General features: G+C 48.6%; 1 protein-coding gene across 1 annotated transcript in view; it reads left to right on the top strand.

Moving 5' to 3' along the window:
- The first annotated feature begins 6,566 nt into the window (after nt 1-6,566).
- The window catches only part of LOC144934144 (very long chain fatty acid elongase 6-like), a 55,699-nt gene continuing 40,383 nt past the window's right edge, over nt 6,567-21,882 (top strand). The window contains exon 1 of the mRNA XM_078859622.1: nt 6,567-6,820. Coding sequence (XP_078715748.1) covers nt 6,738-6,820 — 83 coding nt within the window. The 5' untranslated portion in view covers nt 6,567-6,737. The remainder of the gene's footprint in view (nt 6,821-21,882) is intronic.

Raw genomic sequence — 21,882 nt, 5'->3', positions numbered from 1 at the left:
GTGTTAATCGGAGGTGCGGTAGGGGGGGAGGACAAGGAACTGAACACAAACAGCAGTTCTTAAGAAATGTGTTTTCAATCTAGATGGAAAAGTGCGCAGCTTCCTAATATCGGAACGGAAGAGCGTTCCAGATGGCCTCACGCGATGCAGTGACCATAGATTGCTAAATCTGTGTAAATTGAGAGGCACAACCCACTATATCGGCGGGGTGTGAGCAACGATATTTGAGCAACAATGACCTTTGCTCAAGGTGTGCCCAGGATAAACAGTTAAGTTGAAGAGAGCCAACGGTTCAGATAAGGTTGTGCATCTTGAGTACCTTGCCACCCCAATGTTAACACTGTGTGAGCAAATTGCTGCATTACCTTGAAGTCGGAAGTAATTCTCATGAATGCCATACACTTAATCTGTAACACCAACGCATAGGGTTATTCATTAACTATGGAAAGAGCATTCAATTAAAATTGCAAAATTACTTTGAACTATTGATGCAACAAATAAACTAAAATAATCGCAGAATAGCCTGAGACAGTTTCTCAGTGAGAATTTGCATTTAAAAAACATCTCCATTCAACACGCATTAATCGGATTGGCTAAGCATCTCAAAGTCAAGTTCCTCCAGAAACACAATGAGGCTTTTATGGTTCAAACAAAGACAATTAATAACAATAATGATGCAAAATTGTAACGCGCACAATTTGTACTTGCCCGAAGACAGCGACCCTGAGGTGCGGAGTCATGGTTCACAACCATCGCGATGATTTGCGATGGTTGTGTATTCAACAGAGGTGGGACAAAGTCATTGTTATGCAAGTCCAAGTCGAGTCGCAAGTCATCAAATTCATGACTCGAGTCTGACTCGAGTCCAAGTCACATGACTCGAGTCCACATCTCATAGGTGGGACAAAGTCATTGTTATGCAAGTCCAAGTCGAGTCGCAAGTCATCAAATTCATGACTCGAGTCTGACTCGAGTCCAAGTCACATGACTCGAGTCCACATCTCATAGGTGGGACAAAGTCATTGTTATGCAAGTCCAAGTCGAGTCGCAAGTCATCAAATTCATGACTCGAGTCTGACTCGAGTCCAAGTCACATGACTCGAGTCCACATCTCAGAGGTGGGACAAAGTCATTGTTATGCAAGTCCAAGTCGAGTCGCAAGTCATCAAATTCATGACTCGAGTCTGACTCGAGTCCAAGTCACATGACTCGAGTCCACATCTCATAGGTGGGACAAAGTCATTGTTATGCAAGTCCAAGTCGAGTCGCAAGTCATCAAATTCATGACTCGAGTCTGACTCGAGTCCAAGTCACATGACTCGAGTCCACACCTCTGGTATTCAACAGTCAGTGCCTGATTCTTGGTTCTTTCGGTAAAGTCGCGTAGATAGAATACGAATTCCTGCTTTCACGAACGTTTTAAGTCAGTGCCTTTTTTATATTGTGGTGGATGTAGTGGCCTGCAGTGAGTGGAAGAGTTCACGTGAACCCATGATACAGACACATATCATCACCAGCCATGATCTATCCACTGCTGAATGAAGGCCTTCCCAATCCGTCGCAATCCATTATGGTCATCGAATGCCACGATCCATCTCGCTCCTGCACGCGAGCTGATCTCATCCCTCCATCCCCGTGGTTGAGGTGCTTTCGGTGTTTTCCCTTTTTTTGATTGCCAGTTAGTCGTTAGTCTTGACCACTGGCCACGGTGGCGTGATGTTAACTACCTCGCCTGGTAGACAGTAGGTCGTGGGTTCAATCCCGACCCTGACGCCTGCTGTATATTTGGAATTTTACATGTCTTTATCTCCCCGTGGTCACGTGGATTTTTCTCCGGGTCCTCCAGGTTTTCCTTTCACATTCCGAAACGTGCGTTGAGAGTTTTTGGCTGCTCTAAATCTCCACGTGATTAGCTACTTCGTTGAGATATAATTTTTGGTCAGGTCGCTTCTGAAAAAAGCTAGAAAGCTCAGTGGGCCTTACCTGGTAAAAAATTAACCCGTAAAAACTAAGTTTTTCACTATAAATCCTTTATATGCGTGGCGGCTAGAGTCCTCTCGTACTCTGGCTTGAGATGGCTGCCACCTATGGGTCAGATGATTGCCTGCCACCATTAAGCAATTGGTAATAAAATATAATTTATTTTTTCCTAAAAAGTGTACAATTTTGGAAAAACATTTTCACGAAAATTAATTGTCACGCACAACGAGTCTGTGTGCAAAATGTCAGCTCGATTGGATCACGGGAAGTGGGTAAAAAAACGACCGAAAGATTTGCACGGTCGTAAGCGCGCAAGCAAGCAAGCAAGTGAACTTAATATAAAGGATTTAAAAAGAGCTAGAAAGCTCAGTGGGCCTTAGCTGGTAAAACTATCTATTTTAGTGGTGTGTCTGGCCCAAGCCACTTTGCTAACAGTACACGTGATATTTCGACCTTGAGTATGTTCACCGACATGCGTTCCTCTATCTGTCTCAGTCAAATTCCAAGCATTTGCCCCTCGATGCCTATTCACACTTTTCAGATTGTTTAATTCTATTCGTCACTTGTCCACGTTTCAGATCCACATGTCACAGCAGGTGATGTGCACTGGTAGAATTTTTTATTTATTTCTGTAGCACGTTTGGAAAAGTAAATTTTCCCAAATCACTTCAACCAGCTCTTCTCAACCACCATGTCACCGTGTTGACTGTGATCCACCTTCAATAGCTGCCCTTGGTGTACACACTCTGTTGCGTTTCCCAACAATGTCCCAGCAGCAGATATTTTCAGTTGTTTAGCGAACTGGTTGTACATGACACGCCTTCCTTTATTAGGTTTTCCAATAATTTTCCATAGTTAATTTCCAATTATTAGAATAATGCCTATGTCATCGCTAAGTCTGATACGGTTGATATGCTCTCCATTTCCGTCTAGTCCTGTATGATGCAATGTTCAGAAAACATCTTCTCACGTCGCTGCGAATAAGCGCGTCAACCTTGTAAGACTCTCCTTCAAATATTGTCTAAAGTAAGCCATTACTTGCCACATGCAATCTAAGTGGAGCCCTTCCAATTTTTTGTAAAGTAATTATATATCATTCACACGTAGTTTGCGAGAGGTTGAATGAGTGCATGAATATCCATTGAGCCAAATACAAATTTCAGAGTACACATAGGGTGTGCATAATGGTGTTTTGACATTCATTAGCTTTTTTTCAGAATCTGATTGACAGTTTGTATGCAGCCACCAAAATAAACGCATCGATTCTCACATGCATGTTTAATTTTTTTGTACGGTGAGATTGTGCTGAGCACATTGTGATTCCGAGTGGTGAGAAATATCAGAACCAGTCCTGGATCCCTTCCCCCTATCTTAACCAACCGTTGTTAACCAGCATGGTGAAGTATGGTCAAACAACTCCCATGACCTTCATCCGGCAGTGAATTGAAAAAAAGGGCAGTTAATGATTACTATTATTTTTATTGTGAGTTGAATTGTGGAACCCATGCATTATCACTCTTATGGAATGTGCCATTTAGTGATGAGAGAAAGTTGAAAGCAAGCAATCTTGGAGTCCAAGATAATCGGCAAGGTCACTTCAGTGTAATGAATTAGGCACCAGTTAGGCAAAGTCTCGTCTTTATGCACAAATCATACCGTAATAATGTGCCCGTGATTTACATGCTGGTCACTGATGTGTTAACGGAGTTTGATATACCGGCTTCTTAAAATATTTCCAAGCATTTACAGTATTTGTCCATGTGTTCATTGTGCTTATCTCATTTTCCGACAGTAATCCCTTACCTTTTAAAGGCTATTTTAAGATATACATATATATTTTAAAGGCGCTGTATAGTTTAAACCACTTATTAACCAAAGCACTTATTGGGCAGTGTAATCCTCCTCGTATAGAAACAGTGCAGCTTTGAGTGGTTATTGATCACAAAATAAAATTTCATTTCACACGCTACGGCACATATCACCTGTACATTGGGGGGGGGGGGGGTGAGGGGGGGTTCACGATCGATTCGTGAGATGGTCGGGTTTTTTAGAGGTCAGAGAGCGCTTAGCTGGCCCAACCGCTAGAGGCCATGGGTTCGAATCTATGCAAGCTGCCTGTGATTAAACCGGGTTCTCCATTCTCTCTCTATTTCTCGAGCGCATGGCAAGTATGTGGAAATCACAGTCCAAGTTTAGGTCTGCGAGCCATTCCATAGCTTCGGGAGTTTCTCGACTTGTACTGCTCAGTCTGCCGAAGAGCGGCGGTCGGATGCAGCTATTCACGATATGGTTCATTGTCTGGTTCGGGTGGCCGCAGAGATGGTGTTTCTCAGATGTGTCACCAGTGCCAGATTTGCACACACAAATACACCCGATCACATCACACGTGGTTCTATAACTTCCTTTGCCTGAATTACAGCTCTGGGAATTGAAGATTTTAGGGGTTTTTTTCATACGACGAACATTACTCTCCCAGAGTATAGTGGGCCAAAGTGCCACTTGAAGGGATATTGATATTAGCTCTGTGACATCTGCTCCCGTGGGCTGTTCTCGAACACGGGAGGGATGCACTCCTCTTGCGGGATCCGAACGGGTTCTGTGTCTCACGGCGTGACGCCGATAGCACAATTCGGAGAAAATTATGGGTGAAACACGTCACATATCTTTTAAAAAAAAATGGCAATTCATAATGGACATCGATACATAAGCTCACATCGCAAGCACGCATCGAAAAATCGAATGTTTTCAGTCTCGTGCACGTTATAACACATTCCTGCGGAGGGAGCTGGTAGGAACGTTGGGTTGCTCGGTCAATGGCCAGGGTCAACGGCGGCGTGGTGTATTCCGCAAATATGCCCGACTGTGAGGGCGGGCACAAGCCGGCGTGAGTAGGTTAAACGTTGAGTTTTATAAGGGTACCATGGGGTGACCAGCCCCTCCTCACCCCGCCCCACCCCTCCCACCCCCCACCCAGCCCCACCCTCCCCCACCCAGCCCCACCCCTCCTACCCCCCACCCAGCCCCACCCTCCCCACCCAGCCCCTCCCCACCCTCCCCACCCAGCCCTACCCCTCCCACCACTCCCACCCCCCACCCAGCCCCACCCTCCCCTCTCAACCCAGCCCCACCCCTCCCATTTTTGGATGCACGACGGACGGACGGACACAATAATCCCCCTGTGGGCTGGTGTAACCAGGAGGTTCCTACCAGTATAATGGCTTAATGTGACCAGCACCCACTAGAGGCCGCTACATTCAAACAGCAATGTCATACAACAACAAGAAAATCATTTTTTCGGGTTTAATCCCCAAGTCCGAATTCTTCGCGCATCGCTTAAGGGCGAGATGGAAGGGGTGTCGGGGGGTTGTTGAATACTTTCACCCTGGTGACCAACAGGCTCACACGAACACACGAGCACACACGTGTCTGTGGCGGACGCGATCTTGCGTGGCAGAGCCACACCTCGCCCCGAGCCAAACGAGGCAGCGGCAGCAGCGTGGAGCCGTCCCAAGGCGTGCCCACGTGTAGCAGCAGGAGGAACAGCAGCAGGAGGAACAGCAGCAGGAGGAACAGCAGCAGGAGGAACAGCAGCAGGAGGAACAGCAGCAGGAGGAACAGCAGCAGGAGGAACAGCAGCAGGAGGAACAGCAGCAGGAGGAACAGCAGCAGGAGGAACAGCAGCAGCAGGAGGAACAGCAGCATAAGAGGAGGAACAGCAGCAGCAGGAGCAGCAACAGCAGCAGGAGGAACAGCAGCGGGAGGAACAGCAGCAGGAGGAACAGCAGCAGGAGGAACAGCAGCAGCAGGAGCAGCAGCAGGAACAGCAGCAGGAGCAGCAGGAAGAGGAAGAAGACGCAGAATGTTTTTTTTTCTGTTACTCGACTGTGTCAGACGAGACCAACACGCGGGGCCCGGCAGTGGCTGTGCGGGGTGGGATATGCGTCCGGTTTCCAACCCCCCACCCCCCACGTCTCTCCCCTTCCCCTCATCGATCTTCAAAACGAACCTCGTGTGATGCAAATGAAAGATTCCAACATGTGATTGTGAAATTGAGCCCGTGGATTCATTCGAGTGTCAACCCCGCGTGATATTGTGCAGGGGCGGGATGTTCGAACGTGAACCCCTCCCCCCCGTCACAAGTGCTCGCAATGGTATCGCCCACGAGTATATAAGCAGCGTGCAAGTGGGCGCGCCTCTCGTCCCGTCACTCGAGGGAGGATTTTCTTTGCGGCTTTCTCGAGGAAGCGCGGCCACCACCCCCCCCCTCCTCCACCACTACCCCCCTAACCGAGACATTCACAGCCGCCGCCGCCGCCATCCACCACCCCCTTCTCTCTCTCTCTTGTGCCGTCGACGTTCTTTCGGCTTTCATTTAACACGCAGCAAATACATTTATTTTTATGTCGCTACACTAAAGTCGCCAGGCGATTTCTCATTTGCTGCCTCCCCCCCCCCGCCCCCCAACATTTTTGCTGTTTAAAAATTGTTCGCGAACGCGCACGCGGGAGGGCGGGCGGGCACGTGGCATCGCTTATAGCAGAGAGAAGAATAAGGGGGGGGGGCTGTCGTGCTCGGCGCTTAAAGATTTTTTTTTGGGGGGGGGGGGCAGTTTTTTGTGTTTGTAAATTTAATTTCTTTAACAAAAAAAATTCAAATTTTTTTTTTTTCTTTCAAATTTCAAATCTCACGTCTCTTTTTCTCTGCGTTGGTGACGAAGCGCCCACCCCCCTCCTTCTCCCCACCCGCACGGCGTTACGATGTCAGTCATTTCTCTTCAAGAATACGAGTTCGAAAGGGTCTTCAATGAAGCGGAGGCTATTGAATGGATGCAGGACAACTGGTAAGGAAGAAAGGGGGCTCAACACCATCTTCGTACATTCGCTACCCCAGGACCGTCCGTGCGTTACGAACATTGCTGTATTATCATCCACGCCGCTTGTAGCCCTCTTCATGATACATTCTGTCCTGTCTATACATTTGTAACACTTTGATTAAGTGTGTGTGTATAGACACACCGCTTAATGTATTGTGGTACGTGTCTACACGTTGTGTGAACTCTGTACGTGCCTTGTGTGTGTCAACGCCGGTGACGATTTAACCGAGCCGGGCCTCCCCTAGGTTGACTCGGCCTTAAATTAGCTTGTGCTGTGTGTAAAATGTCAGTATCGGGGGGGGGGGGAGAGAGACAAAGGCGGTCAGGGCGTGGTGCTTTCCACCCAGCCAGCCAGCCCCGGTCTTCATGGTCGCACTTGCCCCTGCAGTCTGTTAGAGGCTACACGGGGGAGCTTTGTCTGAGCCGGTGTATTGTATCCGGTCTCGATGTGATCCCACCACCGGGTTGTGTGTTGTGCATCGTGAGGATGTGATGCGGTGAAACGTCACGCTATAGGCAGCATTGTTTCCGCTGTACACTCTAATCCCCGGTACATTTATGTTTTTGTAAAAAAACTCAAACTCATTGTCTGCAGTTGACGCGTTCAATGTAATCGGCCGGTACGATACTCTGTGTGCGCACTCGACTCGCATACCCCGTACGTGCTGCGCATGCTCTAACAAAACATATTGTGGTAATGGTTGTGCCCTTGCGTTAAGAGCCATTGTAACAACAACAACAACAACCGCGGTGCGTTGTTGCAATGCGACGAGCTACCGGTAACGTGGTGGTGTGTGGCACTGTCTGGAGAACGCACGTGTGTGTGCACATGTGTGTATGTGTGTCTGCACGTGTGTGTGTGTGTACGTACGTATGTGTGTGTGTGTGTCTGCACGTATGTGTGTGTGTGTCTGCACGTATGTGTGTGTGTGTACGTACGGTATGTGTGTGTGTCTGCACGTTATGTGTGTGTGTCTGCACGTTATGTGTGTGTGTCTGCACGTTATGTGTGTGTGTCTGCACGGTATGTGTGTGTGTCTGCACGTTATGTGTGTGTGTGTCTGCACGTTATGTGTGTGTGTGTGTACGTACGTATGTGTGTGTGTCTGCACGGTATGTGTGTGTGTGTCTGCACGGTATGTGTGTGTGTGTCTGCACGGTATGTGTGTGTGTGTGTGTCTGCACGGTATGTGTGTGTGTCTGCACGGTATGTGTGTGTGTCTGCACGGTATGTGTGTGTGTCTGCACGGTATGTGTGTGTGTACGCACGTATGTGTGTGTGTGTACGCACGTATGTGTGTGTGTGTCTGCACATATGTGTGTGTGTGTCTGCACGTATGTGTGTGTGTGTCTGCACGTATGTGTGTGTGTGTACGCACGTATGTGTGTGTGTGTCTGCACATATGTGTGTGTGTGTCTGCACGTATGTGTGTGTGTGTCTGCACGTATGTGTGTGTGTGTCTGCACGTATGTGTGTGTGTGTCTGCACGTTATGTGTGTGTGTCTGCACGTTATGTGTGTGTGTGTCTGCACGTTATGTGTGTGTGTGTCTGCACGTTATGTGTGTGTGTGTCTGCACGTATGTGTGTGTGTGTGTCTGCACGTATGTGTGTGTGTGTCTGCACGTATGTGTGTGTGTGTCTGCACGTATGTGTGTGTGTGTCTGCACGTATGTGTGTGTGTGTCTGCACGTATGTGTGTGTGTGTCTGCACGTATGTGTGTGTGTGTCTGCACGTATGTGTGTGTGTGTCTGCACGTATGTGTGTGTGTGTCTGCACGTATGTGTGTGTGTGTCTGCACGTATGTGTGTGTGTGTCTGCACGTATGTGTGTGTGTGTCTGCACGTATGTGTGTGTGTGTCTGCACGTATGTGTGTGTGTGTCTGCACGTATGTGTGTGTGTGTCTGCACGTATGTGTGTGTGTGTCTGCACGTATGTGTGTGTGTGTGTGTCTGCACGTATGTGTGTGTGTGTGTGTCTGCACGTATGTGTGTGTGTGTGTGTCACGTATGTGTGTGGTGTGTGTGTCTGCACGTATGTGTGTGTGTGTGTGTCTGCACGTATGTGTGTGTGTGTGTGTCTGCACGTATGTGTGTGTGTGTGTGTCTGCACGTATGTGTGTGTGTGTGTCTGCACGTATGTGTGTGTGTGTGTGTCTGCACGTATGTGTGTGTGTGTGTGTCTGCACGTATGTGTGTGTGTGTGTGTCTGCACGTATGTGTGTGTGTGTGTGTCTGCACGTATGTGTGTGTGTGTGTGTCTGCACGTATGTGTGTGTGTGTGTGTCTGCACGTATGTGTGTGTGTGTGTGTCTGCACGTATGTGTGTGTGTGTGTGTCTGCACGTATGTGTGTGTGTGTGTGTGTCTGCACGTATGTGTGTGTGTGTGTCTGCACGTATGTGTGTGTGTGTGTGTCTGCACGTATGTGTGTGTGTCTGTGTCTGCACGTATGTGTGTGTGTCTGTGTCTGCACGTATGTGTGTGTGTCTGTGGGTCTGCACGTATGTGTGTGTGTCTGTGGGTCTGCACGTATGTGTGTGTGTGCACAATATACTAAATGTTAACGCACGTGTGCTATGATTACACGCATAGAAGCACCACACGTCGTATAGTGAGTAGCAGTGCATGCTTTGTTTCCGGTGTAAGGAGATGTGGTGTACGCTGTGTGTGTTTGAGTACAAAGACAAATGTCCCCCGTATAGCCTGTCGGGGCAAGTGCTGCTAGCGAGTAGCACCTATGAAGGCCGGTGACTGGCGAAGCGCCATGCCCGACCGCCTTTGTCGTGCCAGGTACTCATTTGAGGCCGAGTCGACCTAGGGGAGGACCGGCACCGGCTCAGAGAGCCCGTCCTCTGGGGTGTTGGCCGTGAGCGGGAATCGAACAGTGAAGTCGTTCTCGCTCCATCGCATCCTCCAGTACTCGATGCACACACGCACACGTGCAGACTACCGATTATAAAGAATCTATTGTGCCGGTGGCTTCAACATGATGCTGATGTTGTTGTGGAACGCGTGCTGTGCACGTGTGTTTCATTCATGTGTGTGATGGCACTTCGGGTGGCAAGGAGGTGGAGTGGGTGGCGCAGTGTGTTAGCACGTCCCATCCAGCACTGAAGTATGAACAAACATAGTTGTAGCCGGTGCGGTTATTGTATCGAGATGTAACGTGGCAGTGTGTGGGTATCGGTCCTCTAGACGATGGCTATGCATGGAGGCATGTAATGATGCATCAAGAACGTCGGCGGAATTGTGTGTACACTACAACATTGATGTGTGTGTGTGTTTCTGTTAATGCGTACTTCCAGTATAAGCAAAGCTCTCTGGAACGCGTGCCGGTCTTGTCAGATATCCTGAAACTTTGGCAGGTGGGATAGTCCTTGGGTGGTTTGAGCCACAACTCCACAGATGCCCCTGGTCGACAGAGGGCAGTGCGGTGAAAATCCATTGTTGTATTGTACCGCACGCTGCTTCCATGCTCCCAAGTCTTTGACACGTGTGTGTGTGTGTGTGCCACACTTAATTTACCAGCTCGATGAATTGATTGCGGTCGTATAAGCGCTCTGATCCTAACGAGGTGTGATGAGATACACCTCGTCGAGCAGTGGATTGGCAATTGGGGCAAATGTGTACACAGTGCTGCCTGTTACGGCCCTCTTATCATGTGCACTGCAGGATTGTAAACGCGCACACACTACGTACATAGAGATGGCCGTTAATGATAATCGCATAGCCCATTGAAATCGGCAATCTTGCGCTCTCCTCGTTACACGCGATTTTACTCTAGGAATGTGATGTCAATCTCACTGCTGAATGAAGGTGCTCGTAGATTTATTTGAAATCTTATAGATGGACGCTACGTGTAAGACCTTGTGCGAACGCTCATCGTTGCTATTAGCCTACATGAATAAAAAAAAATGGCTCGCGAATAATGACCACATTTCTCATTCAAGGGGCCTTTCATCTGAATTTAGTTATGTCCATTAACATTCCTGGCAGTGTGTGTGTGTATATATATACACACACACTGCCAATTTATATAATTTATATTACTTTTAATGATTGTGTGACCAATTTCATTTACAGCCATTTGTCGTCTTGTCAGCTGTCGTGGCGGTGATTCTTTGACTGACCCATCCCTCTCCATGTTGACCTCTCCACGCTGGTCGGTGCCCTAGACGGTGAAGTGGTCGGTGGGGTTTGGGGGCTATTCACGGCTAACATGAGTGGCGAGAGATCTCTGGTCGGTCCTGGACGCCCTCGCCCCCCACTACGCCAATCGGCACGCACCGGCGTGGTGAAGTATGGTCAAGGAACATCCACAACTGACCTCCAACGGTGGATTGAGAAAGGGCAGAAACATATTTTTTCTCCCCCATTATTGTTATTATATTTCTACACGGTACACACATTCGTTTATAGTAAGACGCACTGTGTGTCCAGCACACGTTCTTTCACAATGTGTCTCAATAAGCGCCCCCTTGCAGGGAGCTCAATGGGGTTATCTGTATGTCACACACACACACATGTGCGTGTGTTTGTGTGATGCATTGCTGTATGTGCATGTAAGATATACGCTATTAACTACTGTATATTATACAGAACTCTTCCCAGTAAGCGAACACATTTTATGTGTACGTGCAGAGTACTGTATACACATTTGCATACATTCAGGCGCCTTTGAGAGAAATATGGGGGGCCCCTTATATGTAATGTTGAATCGGAATCTTTATTTAGACAGGAGGAATCTGATGAGCTATGAAGCTCTTCAATTATTTTTTTTCACAGATTGCCAGGGGCCTTCCCCATTCCCATCCTGTGTCAATGAGAAAATTGAGATTTTTTTTTCTCCAATAAATATTGGGGTGGGGGGGGGGGGGACCCCCATTGATTTTGGTACCACTTGGCCTGCCCCCCCCCCCCCCGGTCATCCACCCCTCTCTCATCAAGCCTTGGCACGCTCACCGTAGTTTAAATCTACAATGGGCACCGCCATACCTATGTTTTATAAACATTCGTGCTCCATCGCAAAACACTGTACCGACTGTTCTTATGTAACCACGCTCACAAGCGACTCCCTCACAAAGAGATTCTAAATCTGGACCGAACGTCTTGGCTCTCTGCATCCCGAGTCCAAAGCAATTATCTTCACACCTAGGTCTCCATTAAAACATTACTGTACCGGATCCCAGCCAGTGAGATGAGAGGCATATACTGAATGTGTAGGCTCGATTTTAAAAATGATACGAGGTTTTTTTTTTTATCCGCTCACGACGTTTCGCCCCACGGTTCTTAGTTGGAGTGGGGGGGGGAATTTTTTTTAATATCTTAGCCCGTCTGTGGCAATATATGTTATGTAGTACTGTACACTCTACAGGCAGCCAATGTCGAATTGCAGAGATTTGCTGCCCCGATCGGTGGACAGAGCTGTGTATGAAGCGTGCATCATTGGCCGAGGCATGCACAGCATAGAGATGGGATCCGGATGGTGTGGGTCATTTGTCCTTTATGCACGAAGGAACAAATCCCGAGGGATGCAGACACGCGTTTACCCATCCCTGCCATCCCACCCAGCCCTGCTACTAGCTTGCCTTCTATCTGCTGCCCCTGCCCTCCCTGCCTATCATCACTCAAACTCCGTCCGTCCCTCCGTAATATTTACTGAATCGTCACGTAAAAAAAGTACGCGTGTTTGCGCATGAGTGGGTGTTGGTGGTCATTTGTAGGAAGTGGTTGTGTAGTGGTTGGCACACTGCTACGAACCCGGCGACCCGAGTTCGGTTTCCGCTTACGGCCAACATCGGTGACGATTATCTAAACCAGTCCCTGGTGCTCTTCTGTCTTAAATGAGTTACCTGGTGGGGTGTATAAACATCGCCACTGGGGAGACAAAGGCAGCCGGGTGTGGTGCTGGCCACCCCTACTCCCGTGTGTGCTATTCCGGCCTTCATAGGTGCTCGCTAACAGCACTTGCCCCAACAGTCGGTTAAGGCTACACGGGGGATCTTTGTCTTTGTAGTGGTCAGTAAATGCAGGGTCAGGTTGCTTTAACAGTCACGCCTTGAATGCGTTTGGTGGCGTTTAGCTCGTGGTTGTGAAATCTGAATATGCACAGCGCCGCTGCGGGATTTCCATGTCACTGGTGTAGCCTTGCCATGTGTACAGTAGTGTAATTCACGCGCTTGGCTGCTGGGGCAGTCTAGTGAAATGCAAGGTGGGAGGATGAGAGAGAGAGTTGTTGAACTCGGCCTAAAAATGCGCTGAACATTTGTACGTTTCCGTGGTCGCGTAGGAACCATTTACACGTGATAAGCCACTACGTTGAGCTATCATTTGTGGCCAAGTCACTTCTGAAAGAGAACTTGTGTGTGTGTATATAGCTCAGTGGGCCTTGCCTGGTAAAATAAAATTGGTCAGCTTTGCAAGCAATAACATAATTGTCAACCATGGATGAAGATATCCCCACATTGGTTTACCCCACATGGTTCTGCGATTCCACAATCCCATCTCCTGCGTATCGGTAGATCTCATCAACTTGTGCTTGGACGGCGATCACCCTCGATGTGGCTTCCCTCCCTTGGCCGCCATTCCACCACAGTCTCGTCCACTTACCACATACTTCTTTCAGCGCTGTGTACACATTGCAATATGACGTCTCTGATTTCCCTTCGTTTTATTAGTCATAAGTTTCCCTTCCTCTTTCTCATGCTGTGTTGCAATGGATGCATGTTGAACTTCTTTCGCACCGTACGTAGACAGCCGTGCTGGTAGGAGGTGCGGGGGAAGGACAACAAACCAACAACACAAATCAGTTTTAAAGAAATTAGTTTTCAATCTAAAGCCCAGCATCTATTTCTCCACGGTTTTCATTCTTATCAGCATTTGATTCATTTTCTGCATCAGAATCTTGCATTATGGATCCATGTCGTAGTTAATTTGTACCGATTGAAAGCGTGCACGCATGCTGTGCGTGTATCGCGTTGCATTTGGTATCTCGTACAGTGTTGAGATTCAAGTTTAAGATTCCGTGTTGGCAGTGATGCACATGCGCAAAAATGTACCAGCTTCGTCACAAATATCGACTTGTAACATCACAACATAACTCAGAGTCTACATCTCTTATCACATGACATGTAGAGTGTTCATATCAATGTTACCCGTGAAAGAATAATTTGATTTTGCATAAATACAGGACGGTGAGTTAAAACGGTCTCTACAGCTGTATAGTTTTTGCCACGTTTCCTAGACGGTTAATCGCGTTCCTCTATTAATAAATATTCTGATTCTGATACATGCAGCGTGCGGAGAGAGAGTTAACACCGTCTCTGTTTTAGAGTGCCGAATTTAAATTTGGAAAGCGTGAATGGCTTTTGGATGGTAGCACGTTCTGTGCGAAATTCGTACCGTGCGTGCCCGACTTGCGTCAACTTGTGTCAACTTGTGCCCGTCGACTTGCGTGCGCCCTCCGGTGTTGCGCCTGCGCTTGCCAGGCTGTTTCGCGACGCTGCCCATGAAAAACACGTGGGTCTTGCACACCAAGGTGCACACGCTGGCTCCACTTGCAGGAAAAAACCGCATCGGGTCGTCATTCCCTCCCCGGGCGATCACTCGGCCGCCACCCCTCATCAATTTCGGGGGCCCTCCCTCGCAATGTCGCACGTGGCTGGCACAGATGGTGGGTGGGTTGTGCTTTGGCAGATACCGTCCAATTTCGTAATGATAAAATTAATAAAAATGTATGAAAAATTTACATCCCGATTGTAAAGCTTTCGTGACTGCAGGGATTCGTCTTCTTGGTTCTTTCAGTAAAGTCACGTAGAATGGAAATAATAAAATAAATATATTATTTTTTTTATTTTATTATGTTTTATTATTTTCTTATTTCCCTTCTACGTGACTTTACCGAAAGAACCAAGAAGATGAATTTACATCCCCTTTTTATTTTGCCAAATCCCCATTTGCTGGATGGCGAGTCTGACCGCACCGTATTGATGATCACGGGAGTTATTTTGACCGTACCTCACCACACCGGTAAGAGGCGGCTGCCCACGGCTCGCATCGGTGGCAAGTTACTTCATCGGTCCTGGACCCCCATTCCCTCTTGAAGGTAAAATTAGGTAGGAGTAACGATGCGTGGATTCTGCGAGTGGTTAGCTCGCGATAACAACGAATAATAGCAACCAAACAGCCCTTGGCTGATCGGCTGATGGATGAAGGACTTCTCCAGTGCGTGTCGGCCACGGTCGTCGTTTTCTATGCATGTTGAACTTCTTTCGCACCATACGTAGCCAAACGGAGTTTGTATATTGAACTTCTTTCTCAACCGTGCTCATACTTCACCACACTCGGTCGTGTGTGGATTTGGTGAAACCGGGGGATGGAGGGGGGGGATGGTTGTGGGGCGTGGTGGGGGGGGGGGTTACCCACGACTGTTTCCTGTATAAGTCGCCCACTGACGGTAGCCGCTGTCGGAAATCGAACTCCGGTCACCGATTTCGCAGCGCAGAGGCGCCATCCGCCACGTCGCTGCCCCGCCGCTCTCCACGCCACTCCCAGATTATTTCCGGTTGTTTAATCGGCTCAGGGGCTGCAGTTAGCCAGCATCTATCGGGCAGCGTGGGTAGCATTTCCCCTGCTAAGCCTCGGGTTAAGCCGCTGTTCGCCCCGTGGACACGGCGCTTACGCTGCCGCTCGCAGCGGTCGCTCCCGTGTCGTTGCTTGACCTGCACACACCTGCACACACAGCTGCACACACACCTGCACACACAGCTGCACACACACCTGCACACACCTGCACACACCTGCACACACCGGGCCCCCGTGCGGCATTAACCGGGGAATTGGTGGCAGAGATGACGGCGGAAGTGAGAATCCCGTGGGAGGAAAGAAAGGCCCAAAAGCTGGTCCTTTCCACTCGCATTTACTGCGTGTCCAATTGCCAGTGCCCTGCTTGGTAGCGGTGGCTAAAGATTCTCAGCAGAGGGAGAAACAACGTCTTCTTAGCCGCTGCTCTTTCCGGAACGGTTGTGTGTGTCGTACAACCCGGGTTGATATATCTGCTTATGTTTTAGAGTCTCTGTTGAATTGACTCCAACATCCGTTCACTGTCGGTCACGTATTTTTGTTAACGTAGAGTGTGTAACTCGGGAGTAAAAACAACAAAAAACTTGATATACTCCCTTTCCAATTGTCACTTAATATTACGAATGGATGTCACTCGTCGCGTCGTTAAATCGGAGCGTGCTTGCAGAACGCGAAGAATCTCCATTGCAACAAAAAAAGGTCCGCGCCCGGTTTTGCACGTCGTAAGCAATTTCTGGCACCGACTTGACACGGGGATGGCAGCCGAGCTTGCAGTAAACTGGGACGCCGGTGAAATCCTGACACTTGTCACCGAGAACACGAGTACACGGTGGGGTCGAGCCTGAGCACGCCGTCGGGATTGAGACAAACTTGTCAAACCTGAAGGGGTGGTACTCCTCTGCAGTTCTTGTTGCCATACCGAGAAAGGCCCTTTTTTGAAGTACTGTAAATTGATACGTTACTGTGCTTTTTTTTTAAGCGAGTGGTGCTGGTGCTGGTGAATTGGCTGATTATATAATTATAGGTGGGGCATTGGTGAACCCAGCCGCACTGAGTTTTTGAGTCCCAGTCACGGCTCATGTCGGTGCAAGGGAGAGCTCTGAACCGGTGCTGGGTTGAAAAGTGTGGCCAAAACAACCGTCGTGACTGACGCAGTGTGGGGAATAGGGGGGGTCTTGAACCAGCAGTGGATTTGTAAATGGCTGCAACGGCAATCGTAAAAGATGTATTTCAAATTGTCCCAAGGGTTGGTAATTACAGTTGAGCGCACGGCTGACAAAAATGGACAGCGAAATTGTCCAAAGATGATTTCCCAACTGCATCGTGGCATGATTCACTATTGCGATTCAAGACTCGGATTGTTTGTCGCGCTTTTAATCCTTGTTTGCATTGTTTCTCATTAATTGTGTGTGTTGCGTGTGGTTGTGTTGCCTCTGTTTAGACCAAGCCTATGGTTTGAATTAATTTACATAAATTCAGAAACCATTTGTCGCAGGCACCTGTACCGTGAGCGAGGGGTTGGATTGAATCTATTCGTAGTTATTGCGCCAAAAGCGCCAGCATTTTGTGACTGATGATAACTTTATCTCGACGTTGATTTGGCCTGAAATTGAAATCATTGCTCCGTCACGGCCTCTGGATCGATTTTTGTAAAAAAAAAATATTTGTGTTATGTACATCCCTTAAACACCCACTGTTTTGAAAGCTTTTCTATCACCTTTTAGACGCGTGGTTTTTTTTCTTTAACCATACTTCACCACACTGGTGAAGGTGTGTGTGGGGGAGGGGGGGCCCAGGACTGGTTCACATCACTTCGTCAGTGGCATCAGCTGTGGCCAGGATTTGGTCTAATACACTGGTCAACTAAAAAATGATTTTTTTTCTGGCCTGGACTTTTGCAGCTGTTTTAGACCAATTTCAGGGTGCCGATTCCAAATCTGATTTCAGATTTGCTCTATCACATCTCATTTGTATGCTATCGGCATACCCCATTTTCATTGATTTTACCCGAAATTAACACCGTCACTTATGATTGCAAGTTGTTGCGAGTCAGTGACTGCTTTAGTGTTAAAATATGGTGCTGTATTTTTAGGATAGTGTGTTTATAATATCCTTTTATGTAGATATCCACATTTATTTAATATTTTTCTTCCGCAGCTTTTATTGAAAATGCAATATTTGATATCTCACAAACCTGATGTGATAGACAAAAACTGATGTCAGATTTGGAATCGGCACCCCAAAATTACATTAGAACCGTTGGAATACCTTATGCCAAAAAAAATGTGACCGGTGATATCTGCCCGGTCACATGGTGCAGGGGTGTTCAACGCACTGCTTCTCTCTTTACTATAAAAGTCTCATCATTTCGGCACCGTTTCCAACCACAATTTCACGCTTATTCTCGCGGTTCTTGAAGAGTGCCGCCTTGTGAAGTTTTTTTGTTCTTGCTGCCACCGAGACCAACGACACAAATCGTCCTGAGAACGATTGTAGAAGGGTGCTTTTTTACATTTAAATTATGATTGTTTACAATTGGTCATCTTGACAAACGAAACCCATTGTTACGTATTGCCATGGCGGTGAATTTACACGGTAGTGGCCACTTAAAAACGGCCCCAATTGCAGACTGTGCTCCATGCCAAGAACATTATCTCGTTCCACTCGTATCCTCCAGTAAAAAAAGAAATTGTCATCGTCCCGTGTTCACAAAGTGGCGCAAAGCTTGGCCGTCAGGATGCTATTTTGGTTGGCGTAGGCGTTATAAGCATTTTCCTTGATCTGGCCCCACAATATAAGTGCTCACGTCACTGTTTCGTTATGGCACAACAAATGAAGCACTCAGATATATCCCCGTGTGTGCATGTGGGGAGCGATTATAGTAGCGGCTAGCACGCTGCCCTATGAATTCAGCGACCCCGAGTTCAATTCCCGCTCACGGCCAACACCAGTGACGATTATCTGAACCGGTTTTAGTCCTCCCCTAGGTCGACCATGAATACCTGGTGCTGGCCACCCACCCCCTCGTGTGCCAGTGCCGGCTTTCAAAGGTGCTGCTCGCTAACAGCACTTGCCCGAAAACTTTTAAGGCTATACGGGGGATCTTTGTCTGTGTGTCAGTGTGTGTGGGATAGTGGGGCGCGGTGGAGTAGCGGTTAGCGCGCTGCGCTATGAACCCGGCGACCCGAGTTCGATTTCCCGCTCACGGCCAACACCAGAGACGATTATCTGAACCGGTCCCGGGCCTCCCCTAGGTCGACTCAGCCTCAAATGAGTACCTGGTGCGGTGTGTAAACATCGCCACTAGGGAGACAAAGGCGGTCGGGCGTGGTGTTGGCCACCCACCCCCTCGTGTACCGTTGCGGCCTTCATATGTGCTCGCTAACAGCACTTGCCCCTACAGTCTGTTAAGGCTATATGGGGGATCTTTGTCTTTATCTTTGTGGGATAGGCGTCATCGTGGTGACAACTGTTGACACGTACCATGCATGCCGGGACTCGTCCGTGGCCGCAATGTGCAGACATGCATGCGACTGGCACGGCCTTTTCTTTAATGTTTGCTTTCAATAAATAAATAAAAGTGTACGTCTAATATATCACCCGAAGTATTACTTTGGCGAGGTCGTGTGTGTGAAAGTATAAACTCGTGAGTGTCACTTTTTTTGTTGTTGAAAAAGGGAAAATAATTCAACAGAAAAAGTAGTAAAAGTTATTTGTCAACTTCCCATATACCACTCTGAAGAAGCACGTTTTGGTTTGTCTGTTGCCAAGAAATCCATTATGATGGGATCTCGGTGGACTCACCCCTCTCTATCTCTCCCCACTTCCCTCCACGTGCTTTTTCAACTCCAGCGAAAAATGTATTTCTGTTGAAGGGCCCCATTCGACCCGGGAGGTGACTCCTCCTCTGCTGCTGTTGCCTCCGTGGTCTGGAACTCCCTTCCCCAAAGCCATCTGTGCTGTCAACTCCCCTGTCTGCCTGCTCAAGTCCAGGCAGAATACCTGTTTTAAACCCCTCTGGCTAACACTGACTGACTCTTTCGGTGAAATGAATGTGTGCCCACGTCATTTTTGAGATGCAGCTGCATTTCGACACTATTTATATCATGCCGAGTATTGCATTGGTATAACAGCCGAATACATATTTTCAAATGTTCACTTCAAAGGCAATGCCCCCTACTGGATCGCCCTGTGCTGTAATTCCCTCTTTGGCTGGCACTTCGTACCCTTTTAAGCGGTGTGTGTGTGTGTTGCAATGGAGGTTTAAGTTGGAAGACCTCGACAATCTGTACACGCCAGTTGGTAATGTACTTTTTGTTCAACTGATAATTGTTGTGACGGCTTTCACATTGCGGTCATTATTTCGTCATGTACCCCTGAAGTAAAAGGCTTGAACCAGTTCCAGCTCAACGCACGCGGCATAAGCCAGCCACCAAATGCAGTTTTAAATGTATACGCGAAATTCCACGGTTTCAAACTTTAGAAAACTTTCCATGTCCTCACGGCGCGGCTGCCGAACATTCGTGAAGCCAAACGTTTCAGAAGCAACACGCGTGCGATTGCGCAATTCGTTAACCACCGTGATTGATCCTGCGGCGAGTGGCTGTAACAGTGCGGCTATGTCGCTACGCTGGTGCACTAACGAGGTAGCCTGGGACTTGGACAGCCACTTCTCTGTACCTTGAACTTTTTTCGCACAGTACATTGCCAACCGCGCAAATCGGAGGTGGGGGGGGGGGGAAGGTCGACAAATTAAATGCAAAAAAGCAGTTTTAAATAAATGAGTTTTCAACCTAGAGACACGTGCTAATGCAGATGATGAAGACTAAGAAGCCAATTGAGGTGTTGCGTTGTAAGGTGGAGTTAACATTTTAATGAGATATTCGCTCAAAATTCAGCCAGGATTAGGATTTTCCATCCTGTAATGTACCCAGTGGCTCCGGGCCACGTGGTGGACAGCAGAGGACAGCGTAGCTAAATCATTAAATTAATTACTCAAATTAATAAATGTGTTCCATTTACGCTCGAATTTCTTTGTTGCAGTGTTTCTGTGGCTCCCCCGTGCATTCACCATCCCTCGCTGACCAGCGAGGGATGAATCGTCACTGATGTGTTTCGGGTTGCTACTACCGCGTGTTATTTGGCACCGATTCTCTCCACGTGCTCGGAGCCTCTTCAGTTCCTGTAGCAGCTCGCGAGCCCGTGGCCTTCGCGCCGAAAGACATGCGGTACAACTCCAAAACGCATCGGAAAGATGTGCAGCACGACCGCTGAAACCTCGACAGTATTACGGCCAAATGACCCTCGAGACCTGCGAAGCGGTGGATTGATTAAAGTGCCTGAACATGCACGTGTGTACCCAGTGGCTCGAGAGTTTTAAACGTGAACTGTTTTTTATTTAACCAGGTAAGGCCCGCTGAGCTATATATAGCAATTTTTTTTAGAAGCTACCTGGCCACAAATGATAGCTCAACAAAAGTGGCTTATCACTTGGAAATTTATAGCAGCCAAAAAATCTAAACGAGAGTGTTATTCATTGCTAGGCCAGCGTGGCCCTTGGTGGCCTTTAGTGCGGCCTCTGACGTGCGGCCTCTGACACGACACAAACACGTGAGAGAACCCCCCTTCGCAGGCGGTGTGGCGGCCCTCGCACCGATGTCCTCTTCGGCGAAAGTGCCCCCCTCCCCACGCACCTCCGTTTGAAAATTAGTGAAGAACAATTCCCTGAATGCGTGACGTTGATTATAAATGCGGTGGGGGGGGGGGGAAACCGGGGAACCCAGAGAAAAATCCACGCTCAAACATTGACCTCAACGTGATGGGGGTCGCTCGGCTATCGAGCGCCGGTGCTCAGCGGGTTGGAACGTATCGGCCGAAACTGCCCCCCCCCCCCCGGCTCGTTTTGTCCGGCGTGCTCTCTGCTTGCTCCCTCCGTGTGCTGGCGCACGGTGCGAGCTCCAACTGGGCGTAGTCCTCCGCCCGGTATCGGATGGCCACCACGCCATGTGCGCGTGCGGTCACCGCCCACCGCCGCCGTCAACCCGCGCGCACGCCGACGACGGTCCAAGGGTCGCGCCTTTGAAGCCTTCGGTTGGACACTGCGGAGGTGTGGCAGGTGCGGGGGGCAGGTGGTTGGGGGGGGGGGTTCGGGTTCGGATGATGGCGCGCTGGTGGGCGGGAGTTGGCTGCTGTCGGGTTTGCACGCACGTGCCTGCAACACGCGCGTGCGTGTATTGCACGAGCGTGCAACGCGCACGTGCGTTTCACCCGTTGGCGGGTTTATGGCGCGGTCTGTGGTTTTGTTGCGCGTCCCCATGCCCAGTTTGCTGTTTATAGATGTACACTTGAAAAGTGTTTGACATTCTTTAAGTCCCAACGTCACCGCAGCAAAGATGACCCTAAATTCACCCGAGCTGATCAGATATGGAAAGCCAAGCAGGGTTTTTA

The sequence above is a fragment of the Lampetra fluviatilis genome, chromosome 9, assembly GCF_964198595.1.
Source record: "Lampetra fluviatilis chromosome 9, kcLamFluv1.1, whole genome shotgun sequence".
NCBI lineage: Eukaryota > Metazoa > Chordata > Hyperoartia > Petromyzontiformes > Petromyzontidae > Lampetra > Lampetra fluviatilis.
Note: the sequence above shows the minus strand (reverse complement) of the source record. Positions and strands in the feature narration are given on the sequence as shown.